Below are 18613 nucleotides of genomic sequence, written 5' to 3'. Positions count from 1 at the left end.
GCAGAATTAGAACAATAAATTAGAGCAATGTTAACCAGCCCTTTTTTTTTCTTCTCTCATTTTCTTGTGTTCCCTCGTCCTATGTCCCTCCCTTTTTTCCCTTCCTCTGCCACCGTCCTTCCCACTCGCAGACTGCAAGACGACCCCGAGGGAGCCAGGAACTCGCTTGGCGTGGATGAGTCCCTTTTCAGCTACGGCCTTCGAGAAAGCATCGCTTCCTACCTGTCCCTGACCAGCGATGACAGCACGTCCTTTGACCGAAAGAAGAAAAGCATGTCCTTGATATACAGCGGCAGTAAGAGGAAGAGCTCGCTCTTCTCGCCGCCGTATTTTGAAGACTAGCCTCAGAACAGACACCGTGGTGTGTGCCCCAAATAACGGAGGTTTGAACCGTCATCTGGAATCTGGCAGAGAGGCCCGGGTCCCTGGTCCCTGGGGAACCGCACACCTTCCAGAAGCCACGAGAAGGCACCTGGAGACTCGAACTCACATCTTCTCTAGCCACATCACGACCAAGGGAGCCCCTCCCTGGCGTCTGATCAGTACTGAGGCGTCGGCGAAACGTCGCCGAATCAGGATGTGATCTGGCAACACTTCGGAAGAGCCTGCGCATTTGTGTGTGCTTATTGTGTTTGTGGGAAAGATAAAGACATTATCTTACAAGAAAGGGCCCAAGACTGTCCTCGAACAAACTGTCCAGATGGTCACACTCTGAGCTCCTCAGAGATAACTTCTCCATGACGAAGGCCTGAGAAGGAGATGAGCTGAAAGCCGTGGCCTGGCCAGTCTAGGTTTGCAAGTTGGTCTCCTGCGTTCAACTTTTCTAACCCAACCATAACCGGACCGCTGGTATGCAGCTCCCCTCTTTTTAAGGGAATTCGGTGACACTAAACACGTTAATCTTCCCTATTATCCCTGAAGCAGGAGGTCCTGTTGGTCTCCTGGTGTCAGAGCCTCATGTACAGAAGTCGGATGGCCTCCCTGCTTCTGCAGAGGGCAGGTGGGAGAGAGGGAGGCCGCCTGCAGGGAAGTGTGAGGGTAGCCCTGGAACAGGGCAAACTCGTGGTGTCCCCAGCCATGGTTCTGCAGCACAGGAAGGGCTTCTCCGACCCGCTGAGATTCTCACCAGTAATAATGCATCAGTTATTCACTCATGATTGCCTGAAGAGGCACTGTGTTGAGTCCCATGTCAGAGAAAGGAAGGAAGGAAGGAAGGAAGGGAAGAAGGAAGGAAGGAAGGATCAGCGGAGGCACTCAGTGTAGACAGGGAAAAAAGTGTACAAACCAATATCGTGAAAGAGGGGTATAAAAAGGAAATCAGCTCATGGCTCGGGGGTGGGGAAACCGGATCAGGTAAGGGTGTCCCATGAGCTCACGTCTCAGTTGGACTTCACAGAGTATGAGTTCAGCTGGATTGAGTAGGTGAGAATGATCGGCTTCTTCGGAGGAAAAAAAAAAAAAAAGGAAACTGATTAATTCTAAAGAATTAATTCCTCCAGTATTTTATTCTCAAAAGGGTCTGGCAGCCGCATGAATAAAACTGCTGAGCTCCAGGAAAGAAGGGAGTCAGAGTGGCTTTAATGCTGTCATACTAATTTTAAGAGATGAGAGAGAAAGCCCAGTAAAGTTCTAGAAAAGGAGAAGTCTTTATCTCTAGGCTGCCCAGCCGGATCCTGTTAGGAAGGGGTCCGCAGAGACACCCGTGACTCATTCTCCCCTGTTGCAAAGGGGTCAGGGGGAGGAGGGGCGCTTGAGATACCCCTCGCTGACTGATACGAGAAATCTGTTCACCACACGCATTCCTTAGATCTGTGATCACTGTGCTAGTGATATGTGTATATGCATTTATGTGATTTTCTGTATCATCAGACTCTCGTGTGTTTATACAAGAAGACATTTACGGTTTCCCCAACAATCCCTAAAGGCTGTTGCAAAGGGACCAGCCGATGTATGGGAAGTGAATGTAACACTGTGGATGCTGACTTCTAGCCCGAGGCAGGGGGACCTTGCAAACGCCAGATGTTTGGACGGTGTCTTAGGCGTCGTTTTCCGTTGTGACTAGTGTGCTGGGAACTTTAGGGGAGCACTCAGAGGTGTTTCTAAGTGGCAAGCATTACACTTTGCTAAATCATGTATTTATTTCTGATTAAAATATACCTAATAAATATTTAACCCTTGGGATGTGGTGAGAGCTTCTTGGGCAAGGTGGATGGGTGGTTCCTTTGGAAGCTTCTTTGGATTTTGAATGTTCAAATTAACTCGCCATCAGAGAGAGAGGAAAGCAAGGAACATCAAGAGGAAACACGCCGGTTAGCAGCTCAGCTTTCTCTGGAAGTGCAGCCTTAAAAAAAACGGATTTTGTGAATTTTGAGGGTGTCTTATCAAACTCGAAGGTGGACACAGGGGGCCGGGGGAGAGAACAACTTCTTAGCGATTGTTATGAACATTCTGCCTTCACTACATTACGTCTGCGAGTCACTTTCGAGATCTCTGCTTTTTTGTTCTTCTAAGAATTTATTTCTACAAAATTTTGTTTTTTGAAACCTATTAAACACCAGATACTGCTCTGGGCGATTGGGCTGTAGCGGTGAGAACCAGATGAGGACTCTGATATCACAGAGAGTGAGATCATCAATAAACAAGAAACTTCCTAACCGTGAGGAGTGCAGTGCAGAAAGCAGCACAGAGTGTGTGTAGGCGTGGGAGAGGGGGAGGGGGGGAGGGGGGGAGGGATCGTTTACAAGGATGGTTAGGAAAGGCCATGCTCCCGTTTGAGCCGAGGCCTGAAGGATGCACAGCAAACAGCCATGCAAATGTCCAGGAGGAAAACAAGGCAGCAGAGATAGCAAGGTGCCCCTTGCAGGCAGGGGCAAGGCTACACACGTGGAAGGAACTGGAAGAAGGTCCCGGGTGACTGCGCTGAGTGAGCTGGAGTGTGGGGAAGAGGGCTGCTAGGAGGGAGGCGGGTCCCGCAGAACCCCGGACGGGAGCATAGGGGGTTAGGGTCTATTCTAGGAGAAATGCAAAGCCGATGGAACCATCTAGTTAGGGGAGTGCTATGGTGTCACCCACGTGTTTTAAAGAGCATACTGGTCACTGTGAAGAGAATACATTTTTCAAAGTCTGGTGGTGTGGGGTGTGCTCAACTGGTTAAGTGTCCAACTCTTGATTTCAGCTCAGGTCATGATCTCACGGTTCGTGGGTTTGAGCCCCGTGTCAAGCTCTGTGCTGGTGGTGCGGAGCCTGCTCGGGATTCTCTCTCTCCCTCTCTGCCCCTCCCCTGCTCGCTCCCTCTCAACATAAATAAATAAACTTAAAATAAATAAATTCATATGTACTTAAAATTTTGGGGTTGTAGGGGCGCCTGGGTGGTGCAGTCGGTTAAGCGTCCGACTTCAGCCAGGTCATGATCTCGCGGTCCGTGAGTTCGAGCCCCGCGTCAGGCTCTGGGCTGATGGCTCGGAGCCTGGAGCCTGTTTCCGATTCTGTGTCACCCTCTCTCTCTGCTCCTCCCCCGTTCATGCTCTGTCTCTCTCTGTCCCAAAAATAAATAAACGTTGAAAAAAAAAATTTTGGGGTTGTATCACCTACTTGACACATAGTGAAAACAAAAGAATGCAGAACTTGAAATAAAGGGATGGAAAATTTTGCGTATGGAAATGAACAAAGGGAAAGTGTTGAATTTTGAGGCAAAACGGAATTTAAGGCGAAAATAAATTGTCTAAGGGCAAAGAGAGACGTTACAAAAGGAATGATACATTAAGAAGCTATCGTGACTGAACCTGTGTTAATCTAACGATACGGTTTCCAAATATATTAGGCAACTATTGTAGGGACACATAGATAAAGGAATCATTTTATGTGGAGGTTTAAACACACAACTCTCAGAAACTGAGCAATCAAGCAAAGATAAGTAGATAGGTAAATAGCAGGTTTCGATAACACTATACAACTTTCCTATCAACAAATGAGGAGCACATTAGGTCACAGAGGAAGTCCTAATAAATTTCAGAGTCGGCTTTCACTGACTCATGCTCCATGATAATAATGAAACAACATTAAAAATCGATTTGCAAAGGGATGGGTAAAAATCTTACAAATCTAAACAAGCGTTTACAGGAGGGGGGAAAGAGGAGATACCCCTTGGGTTAAGAAGAACACAACACAAGAAATAATAAAAGACTTAGAAATACAGGGCATGTTCCTACTTCTCAAACTCCCCAGGGCTTAAGCGATACAATAGTAGGAGGCACATTTATGGCTTGAAATCCACTGATCAGAAAACGAAGAATGAACAGTAATGAGGTTGGATTTCCACCCAAGAAGCTAAAAGAACAACTGGTTGTCGTGGAAACAAGGAGCAACTAAAAGATGACAAAGGTAAACGTGGGTGAAACGAAAGTTCTAGTGATACAGTTGTCAACAAGATCCAGAGCAAAACCTTGTTTAAATGGTCAGATGAATGTGTCAAAGATGAACAGGAGCAAGAAAGATCATGTCAAAGAAGAAGAAAAGCCAGTCAGCCGCAGGGCTGCATGTAGGGGGTCTCTGTGGGGGAAGGGAGGGGGTCCCGCCCCCTCCCACAGCCAGTCAGGGCGGCCCCCACCCCTCTGCCCCTGCCTGGATGTCTGAGCTGCCCAGACATGGCCCTGCCAATGGGAACAAGGCCCCCAGATGGCAGAGAAACACCTAGAAGGAACACATGTCCCGAGAGATCGGGAGACACCTTGGTAAATACTACGATAAAGTAAAACAAAACAAAAGAAAACATATTTGTTATTTAAGGTCCTTAAGTGTTGAGTCTCTTCGCTAGAGCAGCTGAGCATTTTTGTTCAAAGTTGACCTGCCTACATTTACAGATAATGAAATAATGTCATAGAAAATCCAGTGGAGCCAACAGATCAAGCAATGGAAGTGGTAAGAAGGCTCAGCAAATTCAGGGCCAACTCTACTCCCCGATGCCAGGATTGACCACCGGGAAGTACAATAAAAAATACGACACCGTTCACAACACCAACCCAACGAGAATATAGGTAGGGACTTGCCCACCACGACTTCACAACGCTTCTGTGGACAGAAGTTCAAAACTCTGCGAAAAGACGTAAGGAGACAAAAATCCTGTTGTGGTAATGGTGGCAACCTGATTCATGGATGCAAGATTTAACATTATAAAACCATAGACATTTTTTGAATTAACTGAAAAATTCCATGAAAATACATTCAAATTCCCATCAAGACTATTGAAAGACAATCAATAAACTTATTCCAAAATATAGATGAGAGCACTGGAGCCCATGAATAGCTCAGTCAATTTTTTTTAATGTTTATTTATTTTTGAGAGAGAGAGAGAGAGAGAGACAGAGCATGAGTGGGGGAAGGGCAGAGAGAGAGGGAGACACAGAATCTAAAGCAGGTTCCAGGCTCCGAGCTGTCGGCACAGAGCCTGACGTGGGGCTCAAACCCACAGACTGTGAGATCATAACCTGAGCCAAAGTCGGATGTTTACCCAACTGAGCCACCCAGGCGCCCCTCAGTCCATTTTGACTAAGAGAAACGGAGGAGAACGAGCTTGAACGAGGAGGTTTGTGTGAAAACAGGAGAAAGCAGTGGTTGGGCCCCTCCACCAGCTTAACAGAACTCGGCCTGCGCTTCGGTACCCTCTTCTGCCCAGGGCTGTGCTAAGTGCTAAGGAAGTTCTAAGAGGAAAATTTCACGCTCCCAGTTAAGCACTCAGTCACAGCAGCATGGGAATAGATACGTTAGAAGACTAACCAGCAGGTAGGACAAGGCGGTGTTCCTAAAAATTGCCAAATAGAAGTCTCTTCACCAAAGCGAGAGTCATTCTGTTTTAAGAGATGGAGAAGAGGCTCCGCGGCCCCGTTTCAGCCAAGCCTCGAAGAAGGAAGTGACTCCTTAGGTGGAGAAGCAGACATACTGGCCGCGAAGAGCTGACCACGAACAGCGATGGAAAGACGTGGAAGAAGGCACGGCATTTTCTAGGAATGTTGATTACCGGTGAGCCTGGAGTGCAGGGCTCAGGCAGGAACGCAGCAGAAAAGGAGACAGGAAAACATAGCTTGGGGCCAATCCCTGGGGCCTGGCACTCGCACTGAGGAATGCAGAATTGGGGCAGTGTTGTAGGAGGGCAGTGGAAATCTCTCCTGGACTCTATGAATCATACCACAAAGGACATGACCTCCTCTGTCTTCTCTTAAAACTGCCCGGGGCATCAGAGCCACACAGCTCATGTTTGCAACACGTCACCCATCTCTCTTCTTCAACCTGGCGCCCTGGGCAGGTGAAGCATCCCCAGACGTGCTTTTTCTTGGCATTGCCCTAGCTTAGCAAGGCGAGGCGGAACCTGGGTTTCTGGAGTTCGGGAACTCCAGAACATTCTGCACACCTACTGTGATGCCAACCGTCCAAGCCATTGGGAGACAATTAATCATACGGATTTTATCCGTAAAGAATGCAAGAGTGAAGCAATTCTGATGCTAGGCCTGGGCTCTTTTCTCTTCCACCTTAAGACCCTGAAAGAGTCGCAAGTTTCTAGAGAAGCCGCTGCATAGTTGGGGGAGACACAGGACGAGATTTTAGATGCCAGCCTCTAATGCAGCTCCTTCTCGGCTGTGCGTTCTTTAGCCAGTCACTAAACCTCTCTAAGCCTCAGACTTCTTACCTCTAGATTGCAAATAATACAAAGACCCTGTGCCACCCAATGTGAACAATCTATGAAATAATACATGGGAGGTGCTCTGTGGCCCCAAATATGCTCAATAAAGTTATTAATTATCACGGGAGCCTGTCTCTCCATTTTAACAGCTCTAGCCTCAAGCTTTGCAGAAATACTTGCGATTCTGTCCAAGAATATATCACCAACTCACATCCATTCCCCCAAACATCTGCTGGTAAAGAACAAGTCTAAGAGCCGCTAATATATTGAAGTATTTTCGTTCTCTCGATTCCAAATAATTTCACATGCATCTCAAAGACTGCTGGGAGCGGTTGTAAAAGCTGCTTCTAAATGACTGAAACAGATGGAGTTTATTTTTAAATACACTGCCATTTGCTAAAACAGATTAGTCTTTGAAATCCCCCAAACACCTAAACTCTCCAGACTTTTCAAAAAGAAAACTCGGCCTCCTGGGCCTCCTGGAAGGTATTTCTGGCGTCTTCCAGGTCCCACCGAGTGTCTGGTTGCTGAGAAGGCTCGGAGGAAATCCCTTCAGGAGCAACTCAAAGTCGGGAAGTTCTGTTTCCAATACCAGGAATTGAGAGATGTTTGGGCTCAGACCTCCTGCCGCGAAGATGGAGGGAGAGACCGAGGAAAATCGGGAACAAAGGGACACGAGAAAGTGGTGGCGGGGAGGGAGGAGGCCTGGCCTCTAAGACCCTGGACACACGTGCCCAGTCCTCTGCTCTTTCGCTTCCCGGATATTAACTCTGGAGCATCTACTGTAAGACAGCTGTGTTGGGTGCTTGGGGCCCTGTAAGAGCAGGGCACAGCTGTCCTCTGCTCTCCCAGGGTTTCCCGTCTTACAAGAGGGCCGGATTTGGCAGTGGGAATAATTATCTCCTGGTGGGATATCGTGACACATGATGTGCAGAGAAGTACAGGCAGCAGAGATCATACAAAGGGGGTCTGGTTCTGGGCTGAAAAGTCTGAAAGGATTCCCTGAAGGACAAACAGAGCGGGCAAAGAGGAAGATGGGAGAAAAGTGTGTCACGCAGAGGAAACGTCCTTAGGAAGCAAAACAGAGCATGGGCCCCTCAAGGAATGTTGGAAGGCTCCAGTGGCTGAAGGAGAGAGACCAAGTAGCAGGTGGTACCGCTTCCCCTTGGGGACGGTGATGATGTTGACCCAGCAGCACTGAGGCCCAAACGATGTCACTCTTGTCCTCCTTCCTATCAAGGGTTTGGATCCCAGCAGGGCTGGGCAATGCTGCAGTGTGGTCATATGGCCTTAGATTTGCTAGCAGGTCCATGGCATTGGTCTTGATGCCTTAATTTGGCTACTTCATGATCTCAGCATTGCTTTCTCTGCTTTCAGGACTGTCCCTCTTAAATGCATCCTCCACTCAGCTCTAAGACATGTCTTCCTAAAGGGAAGCGAGTTTCCCCCTCGCCGAAAAACCCTTTGATAGCACACCAATGTTCATCGCCGCACTATTCACAGTAAGGCAGAAATAGCCCCAGTGTCTACCAACAGATGAATACGGGAACAAAATGCGGTATATGCAAACAATGGAATATTATTCAACCTAGAAAGGAAGGAAATTCTGATATAAACTACAACACAGATGAACCTTTATGGAGGCATTATGCTAAGTGAAATAAGCCAGACACACACACACACACACACACACACGCACGCACACCAAATTTTGTACAATTCCACTAATGTGAGGTACCTAGAACAGGCAAATTCGTAGAGACAGAAGGCAAAATAGATGTTATCAGGGGTTGGGGAGCAGGGGGGATGGAGCTTATTGTTTAACATATACAGAGTTTCCGTTTGAGATGATGGAAAGTTCTGGAAATGATTAATATGATGACTGTACGACATTGCAATTGATTGTACTTGATGGCACTGAATTGTACAGTTAAAAATGGTTAAAATAGGAAACCAAGCCAAATGAAACCAAACCAAATAAGCAAACAAACATACCCCTTCCATGGCTCCCTTCGCATCCAAGGTGCTCACTGCAGTCCAGCTGCTCTCTGCCTCCCAGTCTCCATTACTGCCCTGTCCCCCACTGCAGCCCAGGGCTGGCAGACCTCCGTGAGGAGCCCAGCTGCCCCTTAGTGTCAGGACTCTGCCTGTGGTTCAATGCCTACACAGTGTTCACATTTTGCTCAGACATTCCTTCTCCCGGGAAGTGTCCGTGGACATTCCCCCCCTCCCTTGTGCTTGGATGGGGGCTTCTCTCTGAGCTGCCCTAAGGCCCTCTTTTAAATATCCGCTTTTTAAGTGTCTGTCCCCCACCCCCCAGTAAACTACAAGCTTCTAAGAACTAGGACATGAATTATTTGGCACGGCATTTCCAGCACCTAGCATGGCACCTGGCACAGATTGGATGCTTCATAAAATTAGAAGCTCATCAATGACAGAATAACCGTCAGGGCTTATGCTGTGATCGACCAGGTTATTTCTTCCATAATAGTTACTGTTATGATCGATATCATTATATCACTATCATCGGTATGATTATATCACCATCATCATCATCACCGTCACCACCATCATCATCATCACCATCATCACCATCACTATGACCATCATCATCATCACCATCATCACCATCATCACCATCTACCAGGAACTTCATGGGACCACCCAGTAGACCCATGAGTACTGAGTTCTATTCTTTGCCTTCATTCAACAGTCAGTGACCCAGTTGGCCAAACCTTGGGAGCTCCATGCCTCACCCTGTGGCTGCTGACCCAGCTGCCCGCCACTCCTTGATCCACCATGGGGGCAAGCTCTGGGGTCTCCACCTCCCCTCACCCCTCGGGCAAAGGAAACAACGAGGTAGAAGGGATTAGATACAGGGAATGAATCACCCAATAGTGCTCCACAAAGAAATGCCACCAGAACGGAATCTCAGCAGGAGATTTGGAGCATGGGCGGTTGAAGAAACCAGACAGCACAAGGGAAGATTTTAAGTTCAAACCCGAGAAGGTCAGGGAAGCAACACTGGGGAGCAGATGAGAATTCTCTTGTTCCACTTCTCTCCAGTCGTGAGCAATACTGTTGGGTGTTGTGAGCATCATACTGGCTAAACTGTGCCCTCATCGTTAGCTTTCCTTCCACCAGAAAGTTTCTCATCCTACAGTCTACCCCCTTATGTTTGTCGATTGGCAAAAGAGGTCTTCAAGAGTTCAGATCATTAAACCCTACTGAGGCAATCTCCCAAAATAGAAACACTTTCCCATCTAGAATTTTCCTCGGCTTAGAATGATGGACAGTAGTCAGGGGAGTTCCTCGGCATCCTGGAATCACATGTACATGGAAAGATGGCCAAGAGCAAGCATGGATAAAGGAAACCAAGCAATTGAAGTCGACTGGTCTTAAAAGGCAAGTGAGGACCCCTCGCCTCACCCGTGTCTAAAACAAGTCTGAAGGCAGAAGAAGGGACTCACCATCAGCACAGCCCTCCGGAAGAGTCTGGAGTCTGAGGCCCTGGTGGTTAGAAGGTGGATGCCGGCCACATCGGCTCCACCACGGTCTGCCGCCAGGGTCACGCGTCGAGGGTCCCCACCAAACACTGCGATGTGGGTCTGCACCCAGGTCAGAGCCGCCAGCTGGTCCAGCAGCCCCCAGTTGCCACTCACCTCTCCAGAACCTGCAGAAAGAGGAAAGCCTTTTACCCTTTGCGATTTTACAATCCGGACTTTAGTCACCCCCGGTGGTGTCTGAGCCAGGCACACGGCACCTCTGGGGGACCTGGCCTCCTGTCCGCACAGATCAGGATGGAGGGAGCAGCATGGGCTCCAGAACCGGGAGCATCCAGCCTTTGCTGGGTAGGAGACCCTGACGTTGTCCTTCTGTTTCTCTGGCCCACAGCGTTCCCGCCGTAGGCGAGGGCACTTGCTAGGGCAGCCGTTTACATTAGAGTCAGGGCACTTTCAGAGTACCACCTGGCTTGGCACATCAGAGGGGATGCCCCACGTCTCGGGCCGCTGTGGTGGCTCTCCACACCTCTTCCTCCCTGACAAGGACCAGGCCTGGCTGAGGTTCTCCATCCAGTTCCTTCCTACTGCCTCTTCTCCCATGCCCTTCAGTATCATTCAGCAGAGTTGATCTCTCTATTCTCTTTTCACAGAATTTAGTAAGTATTTATTTACTGAAGAGCTCAGCGCTATTTTTCTAATGACATGATTCAAACACACACACGCACACATGCACACACACACGTATAGTATAGCAAAAACACATTCTTCTCCTCAGCATTTGGCACATCACATGCCCATGCCCTCTGGCCATCCTCTGAACCCAGTGGATCCTCCTTGTCAGTCTACACAGCTGACCCCTCTGAAATACCCGGCGTCTTCTAGCTTGAGCTGAGAGTCACCCACTTTGCTCCGGAAGACGCCACCAGAGTCCCATGCCCCCGATCGCCACCCACCTGCTGACGACTCGGGAGCGTCAGGGGCACAGAGTGCCCTCCCGGTTCCGGCTCCTCAAGTCTCCAGGAGGCTACCTTGCTGAAGGCACTTCAAGTGCACTGAGTCCCAAAGGGAATCGATTCCAAGTGCCCTGAGCACGCGGCCAGTAGCCTTTGTGGAATTTCTCACGTCCTCCTTCTAATGCGGCACCACCCCCCTGGTCTGCTCCTGCATGGCCTTGGAGTCCTCCCTGACACCTGCTGTACTCCACCCTGACCCCTTCTGTTCCCCAGATGCTCTAGGCTCTCTCCCCACCGATCTCCTCGGCGCTTCTCGGTGGCCTCAGGTATCCGTGCGTCTCTCCCTCTGATTCTCCGTGCCACATCCCGAGTGGTCTTCTAATTTTTTTTTAATTTTCATTTACTTATTTTGAGAGACAGAGCACACTTGAGAGGGGAGGGACAGAGAGAGGCAGGGGGGCGGGGGGGAGAGAGAATTCCAAGCAGGCCGCACGCTGTCAGCGCAGAGCCCGATGCAGGTTGGAGAACCCACGAACTGCGAGACCACGACCTGAGCCGAAACCTGAGTCAGACACTTGACCAACTGAGCCACCAGGCACCCCCTGGGTGCTCTTTCAAATGCATAATTTTTCACACACACACACACACACACACACACACACACACACACACTTCCCCATCCTATCTAAAATTTCCCATCTCATCCCATTAGGACATGATCTCAGTTCTCCCAGTGCATTCAACACGCATGGGACTAGGGTGTCTGTCCCCTGGGCCCCATCCCCCTTCATCTCCTCCCCGGGCCTGGCTTCTTATCAATTGCTCAAACATGGGGTCACCCTCTTCCAGGCCGGCGCCTGGCACATGGGGTTTCCTCTGCCCAGAGCCCTTGCCTTCCCCCAGCTTTCCTCATCTTCCTCCTCCAGCCCAGCTATCCTTCAAGTGTTAGCAATGCCGTGAATTCAGAGGCAGCCCTCCAGTGAAGCAGGGCTCCCTAATCTGGATACTTGTCACCCTGGGTACTGCCTCCCTTGCTAGACCGTGTACCCCACTGAAATCAGGGGCACACAGCAGGTCCTCAGTAAACGTCAGGCGAATGAATGACCAGAGCTATGATCAACAGGGTCCAGTATCCAGAAAGAAACTACCAGCGAGGCTCCATAGTCCCAAACAGAAAACCGGAAGAATCGTGCACCCCGATTTGCCAACCTGGCGCTCACAAAGCTGCTGAGAACGCCCGCTCTGGGGACATAATAGCTCAGGTTACTCTTCCAGCTGGGAATAGTCTCAGCATTTCTTCAAATGCATTTTGTGTTCTGGGTTTGGTGAAGACATTAGCACAGCCCTCACCATGACTTTTCTGGATTACGCTTCCGTTCCGCTTGTTAGGACAAATGCCTTTGTTTCTGAGGTCTTGGGCAGGGCAGGAGAGCAGGTGCCAATGGAGGAGGACGCAGTCCCGGACATCTGGGAAGTGACGCCTGCAGCCTGCGTTTCCAGTGACAATGTAGAAGGGCTGGGGGCCGCTGTCCCTGACTCTCCCTTCCCACAGATCAGCTTCCCAAGGACAGTGCTGACATTGTGGGGTCTAGAAACCCCCAGGAAGTCAGAGGGGAAGGGGGCCTTCAAGGGCTGCTCTTCAGACAGTCTGAATTGGGCTTTGCCTGGTGCGAGGCGCTGTGCCTGGTTCTGTGGGGGGGGGAGGGGGCAAGACAGGCATGTTCCTGGCCCTCAGGTCACACAGGGTCAGCAGCGCACGCAGGGGCAGTGAGCCGGCTGGTCTCTGGCAGGCTGCACCTACCCCTTCCTTCCCTGAGGAGGAACCTGAAACTCCAGGGGAATGTTTGCTTTGGTGCAAGAAGCAAACGTAAGATAAAGTCGGGACTTAGATCCCGATGCATACTCAGAACTCTCTGTCCTAACGCTCAGTCCAACTCAACAAACACTTGTTGGAATGATGTGCGAGGCACTGTGTTATTTTCATTAAAAAAAAAAAATTGAAGTGCTCTCTTTAAGGAACTTTCTGTGCTCGAAAGCCCTCCTGACTCCCTCGCTCCTACTGCGTCAAGTCTAAACATCTTCCTGGCTTTTGAGATCCTCTAAGAATGGCCTTGGCCCGTCCAAGCCGTCTGGGCTCCCTTCACTCTCCTACACTGACCCTTGCCCAGCCATCAAGGCCAAGTTCATCCCCCTGCAGTCTGGCTGGCTGTGGCCGACCGGGGGCCCTCCTGGTTTCATCCTGCCCACACATGAGCTGTGCGGTGCCCCCATGACACTGGAGAGGGGCTCCCCCTGGCCACACATAGAGTCCAGTAGGGAGACAGAGGTGGGCAGATGTCCACCCCTGTGCACCTGCCCCCGCTGCCCTGACCTGTTTTTCCACCTCCAGTGTCCTGCCCCCGTGAACCACAGAACCAGCCCAGCAAGCATCTAACTGTTCCCTCGATCCCTAACTGGTTCTCACTTGCTTGTTGGATTTCTTCCATTCCCGCCCACCAAAGCTCTCGGGGCTCACAGTGGGCCCTCATCCGGTCTTGTTGATGGCCGTCAGTAAGAGGCGGCAGGTGGGGGGGCCAAGCGCTCAGGTGATAGAGCCAGCCCAGCTGTGGGCAGAGGGCCCTGGACAAGCTCCTGAATGTGACTTGATCTTCCCTGTCTGGGAGGTGGAAATGATAACCATACTCATGTCTTTAGGTTGTTAGGATGCTTGAATTAGTTCAGGACTGGAAAGGCAACGGAACAGCGCCTGGCAGAAAGCACTGTAGAATTTGTTTGGCTTTGCTTGAATAAACCAGATTCAGGCGCCAGCATTGTCTCAGGTCTTTGCAGACCTTGGCCTTGGCTTGGCTTTTGCAGCAGAAATGGCCCTTGTGGAGGGGCGGCCGCCGAGACAGGACTCTGTGCTCGTTCTTTTGGTTGGAGGGTGGCAGTGCCTCTCGGGAGGCATCCGTGTGCCCCAGGGATGATGAGGTGACGGTAATGGTCCTGGGCGTGGCCTTCTGTCTGACCCCCTGGCCAAAGCACACCTCCTCTGTACCCACACCCTGCAGAGGGCCCGCGGGCCGCCCTGCCCACTCCTCCTCTGAGCCTGCACACCACCTGCCCCACTGCCCTTGCCGCACTGCTTTGCCAGAGAGAGGACAATCGCTGTGGCCTGTGCCCCCGAGGGTCGGTCCCCACCCGCAAGATCCAGGCTGGGGAAACACCCCGCCCCCGGCCCGGCACCAACCACCTCAATTCCCTTCCGACTGCTCAGCTCACCAGGAACCAGGGCCCCCTTGAAGTGCTGATGGGTTTTTTTTTTTCCTTTTCTTGCTGAGAACGTGAGTTTGTCTAGTCAGCCGCAGGGCGGGCGTAAGCTTCTGTTTCCATTCTTCTTCCGTCCCCTTTCAAAAGTGCCTCTGGGGCGCCTGGGGGCTCAGTTGGTCAAGCGTCTGACTCTTGACTTCCGGCTCGGGTCACCATCTCGTGGTTCGTGAGTTCGAGCCCCGTGTCGGGCTCTGTGCTGACAGCTCAGAGCCTGCTTAGGATTCTCTCTCTCCCTCTGCCCCACCCCCCTGTCTCTCAAAATAAATAGAAATAAACTTAAAAATAAAATAAAATATGAAAAGTGCCTCTGGCGTCGAGGGCTCTCGGAAGACCGTTTTCACTCTGGGCTACCACGGAAGATGCTGTGTATGTTGATCACAGGAGATAATGTGCATATACTCAGTAAGTGCCAGGGGCCATTGCAACTGCTGTGGTCCACGGGCAGCTCTGTGCCAGGTGCTGGCCAGATGTAGAGCCAGTCATGACCATAACACAGCCCTGCCTTGAACAAGCTCCATCCAGGGAAAGAAATGGGGCATTAACCCTTGCGAGCCCCAGCTGGGTGCCAGGCATCCGCCCTCCACCCACTCTACCCTATCATCTGCCCATATGTCCTAGTGTCGTTTGAGAGATGGGCAGCCTGTGAATGGAGGCAGAGGGAGGGAACTGCCCAGAGCCCCTGGGTCCCACAGAGCTGCTCTCAGACCCCGTTCTGCTCAGACACAAAGTCCGAGCCGTGCAGGACACTGGGCTCAGGCTCGACTCAAACTAGCCTGTCTCTTTCCAGACTTGTGTGCTGAACTGCAGTTTCCAACTATTTAAAATGGAAAAGGGGAGGGGCCCCTGGGTGGCTCAGTCGGGTAAGCGTCTGCCCTCGGCTCAGGTCACAGTCTCACAGTTTGTGAGTTCGAGCCCCGCGTCGGGCTCTGTGCTGACGGCTCAGAGCCCGGAGCCTGCTTCAGAGTCTGCGTCTCCCTCTCTCTGCCCCTCCCCTGCTCGCTCTCTGTCTCTTTTTCAAAAATAAATAAACATTAAGATTTTTTTTTAAGTTAAAAAAAATAACATGGAAAAGAGGAAAAACGAACGGGTGAAGCACAGGGAGGCCTTAGGGGCAGTGAAACTATTCTGTAAGACACACGATGGTGGACACGTATCATTATACGTTTATCAAAACCGTAGAATGTATAATACAAAGAGCGACCCCCCCTGTAAACTGTGGGCTTTAGTCAATCATAAACTATCAGTGTCTCCTCATCAGTGGTAACAAGAGTGCCACACCCACGCGCAAGGTTAACAATAGGGGAAACTGAGGCAGGGGGAGAAGGAGTATATGGGAACTGTCTACACTTTCTGCTCAATTATTCTGTAAACTTAAAACCACTCTTAATGGTAAAATCTATTATACCTCTTTTATTTTTTTAAATGTTTATTGATTTTTGAACGAGCAAGAGAGAGAGAGAGAGAGAGAGAGGGAGAGAGAGAGCACAAGTAGGGGAGGTGCACAGAGAGAGGGGGGACAGAGGATCCGAAGCGGGCTCCGCACTGACAGTCGCAAGACGAATGCGGGGCTCGAACTCACGAACAGTGAGATCACAACCTGAGCCGACGTTGGATGCTTAACTGACTGAGCCACCCAGGCGCCTCTCTATTATATATTTATTCAATGTAAATGGTAAAGGGGATGATGTGTTGGTGTCACAAACTTACTGGGGGGTTCGTGGAATCGCACACCAGTCCCTCCCCCTTCCTGAGCATCCCCTGGGGCTGCGGGCACCTGCGTCCTCTGCAGAGCTTTGTCAGGGGACACACTGCGGCGGGCGGGTGGGCGGGCTGACTGTGGTCAGAGAGGCTGTTGTTTGCATCCTAGCGCCTCTGTGTCTCAGTGTCTCTCCGGATGCATCGCTTCCCTCTCCTGGCGGAACTGCAGGGCGGCTCAATGGAAGAGAGGCAAAAGCCCGGGAATGTGGGGGGAGATGGGGAGTCTGGTCAGTAAAGCAAAGAAGAACCATCTGTGGCTAAAAGGATGTAAAAGACCGATCTTACTCTGTACACGGAAGAACAGGGAACCCAAAGGGCACTTGTAAACATCCGTGGGAGCAAGCCACGATAGATTTCTCCTTGCTGTTTGAGCAACAGGATGCAGAGCCCGGAACGCACTCCTAACTGTGGGGCATGGCGTTCCTCGACCTCTCTGAGCCTCATGGTTCATCTGTGCAACGGCCCTTTGGTACTGGCCTCACAGAGCTGCCTGAAGAATGAAATGAGGTAATCCAGGAGAAATGTCTGGTGGAGACCGGCACTCTCAACTGTGACTTTCCTTCTCCCTCGCAGTTTTGCTTCAAGCACAATGAACAGGCAGCATTCCAGATCAGGAAGGAGAAGGGTTGGGCGTTCTGGAAACTTCCTTTGCCTCCCCCGACACTGTCTCCACCGGCAGCAGAAATGAGTCTGCCTTCCCAGAAGCACACAAATCCTCAGTAAGATTACACTCCACGAAACCGTCACCCCCCCACCCCTCGGGCACAGGGGACGTATGGAAATTTACTCTTCCCTGTCTGGTAAGGCCCTGTGCCAAGGAGCCGGCCCTGTCTGTGGAAAGCTCCACCCGACCACGTTCAACAGGATGAGTTCTGAATTTCACCCGCCTCTTCAGAGCCGGGAGCTACTGACTTCGCAAATCATCGTCAGTCTCGTGTTTGACAAGAGGAAAGAAAATCCCGGCAAAGTTTTCAGCGCTCTAGCAGTCGACCCCGTTCCCTCCGAAGGAAAACCTGAAATCTGTTTGTCATCCGTGTTTCCCTCGTTGGCATCTGGTGGTATTTCGCCTTGACTTGGCGCCCATTTTGGGTTTGCCGTGCAGGCCTAGAATCTTCTCACGGCGCTTGAGGCTTCACGCCATGCGGTCTACCCAGCCCTCGTGGCCCAGCACTGCTGAGTTCCTGCCCGTGCTGGATACCTACCCACTCACCACATCCCAGGTGGGTCCATCAATCTCGCCATGCTACCTTCTACCTGCCCGTCCTTACGTAGCAGGTCAGGCATTCAGGTCTTAAGTGAGGTCCTTGGAGAACAGAGATGAAGTTCAGTGCCTACCTGGAGGACCCACTACCGTATCTGAAGCCCTTTCACATGTACGACCTCCCTGGAGCCTTACGTAACTTTGGAAGTTGGGTAAAATCGTTCCCATTTTATAGAGGAGAAAGCTGAGACTCAGAAGCGAAGGGTTTTATGAATGAGACTCAGACAATGAATGGCAGAGCTGGCCCTCAGCTCTTCAGATCCCCAGGCCAGCGTGTCCACCGCTGGCCATGGCTGTTTGACAAATACCCACCACTGGTGGGGGCTGGACGCGGAGGAAGAGGCAGACGATGAAAGTGTCCGGGCCTCACCTCTGCCCTGGGTGCTGGTGGGGGAAGTGGAGGGTGTAACCAGGGTGACAAACGGTTGTGTGACTCGACAGGGGACAGGATGACATTCCCAAGTGAGGCTGGCATTCAAGAGGAAACAGGAAGCATCACGGACACCCGCCCTCACGCGGAGTCAAATGGCTTCCCTGTGGGCCCAGGACCTATAATCCATTTCTATCCTTTTCTAGAGCCAAGTCAACCTCGGTGGTGAATCCTGGCTCTGTTGTTTCTTAACTATCGATATTAAACAAGGGTTTGACCTTCTGGGACCTCAACACCCACCCCCCCCCCCCCACACACACACACACCAGAAGATAAAGCACGTAATGGACTTGGAACAGCTTCAGCACAAAGTAAGTTCAGTCGGTGGCAACGGGGTGTCAGCATCACTGGAGGGGTCTCGTGGCGTGCTGGACGTTCCACTGAGAGCTCACCGGGCTGGAGGAGGGCCGGGGACCAGGAAGGGACAGATGGGGCTCTGAGAAGAAGGGGTTGGACACACACATAGAGTTGGCCTCGGCTCAGGGGTCAGCAGCCACACCAGCGACTCACCAGAACTCAGGAAGCCGAAGACGCCCACTCGGGAGCCGGCAGTGACGACGACGAGGTTGCCAACGGCGGCCAGGAAGGAGCCGTCGATGGCCAGCTGCCCTTCACTCCCCCTGCCCTCCACGGTGTTGTGGAAAAGCACCAGCACGGACGCGTTGGGGGCCTGCAGGGAGCGGACAAATGTAAGGCGACACATTGGCCCCTTCTCAGCCGGCAGAG

The 18613-nt window shown here is 51.2% G+C and overlaps 2 protein-coding genes across 13 annotated transcripts in view; one reads left to right on the top strand and one right to left on the bottom strand.

Annotated features, from left to right (window-relative positions):
• The window catches only part of SLA (Src like adaptor), a 37967-nt gene extending 35786 nt beyond the window's left edge, over positions 1 to 2181 (top strand). For all 9 annotated transcript variants that reach the window (XM_045049600.1, XM_045049601.1, XM_045049598.1 and 6 more), the window contains one exon: positions 132 to 2181. In XM_045049600.1, coding sequence (XP_044905535.1) covers positions 132 to 342 — 211 coding nt within the window. In that variant the 3' untranslated portion in view covers positions 343 to 2181. The remainder of the gene's footprint in view (positions 1 to 131) is intronic.
• Positions 1 to 18613, bottom strand: part of TG (thyroglobulin) — a 259920-nt gene that overhangs the window by 95128 nt on the left and 146179 nt on the right. For all 4 annotated transcript variants that reach the window (XM_045049597.1, XM_045049596.1, XM_045049595.1 and 1 more), the window contains 2 exons: positions 18398 to 18557; positions 10144 to 10346 (listed from right to left, as the gene is read on the bottom strand). In XM_045049597.1, the coding sequence (XP_044905532.1) occupies positions 10144 to 10346; positions 18398 to 18557 (363 nt within the window). The remainder of the gene's footprint in view (positions 1 to 10143; positions 10347 to 18397; positions 18558 to 18613) is intronic.

Source organism: Felis catus, chromosome F2 (genome assembly GCF_018350175.1).
Source record: "Felis catus isolate Fca126 chromosome F2, F.catus_Fca126_mat1.0, whole genome shotgun sequence".
Classification (NCBI taxonomy): Eukaryota; Metazoa; Chordata; class Mammalia; order Carnivora; family Felidae; genus Felis; species Felis catus.
The sequence above is the reverse complement of the archived record's forward strand: the minus strand, read 5'-3'. Positions and strand labels throughout refer to the sequence as shown.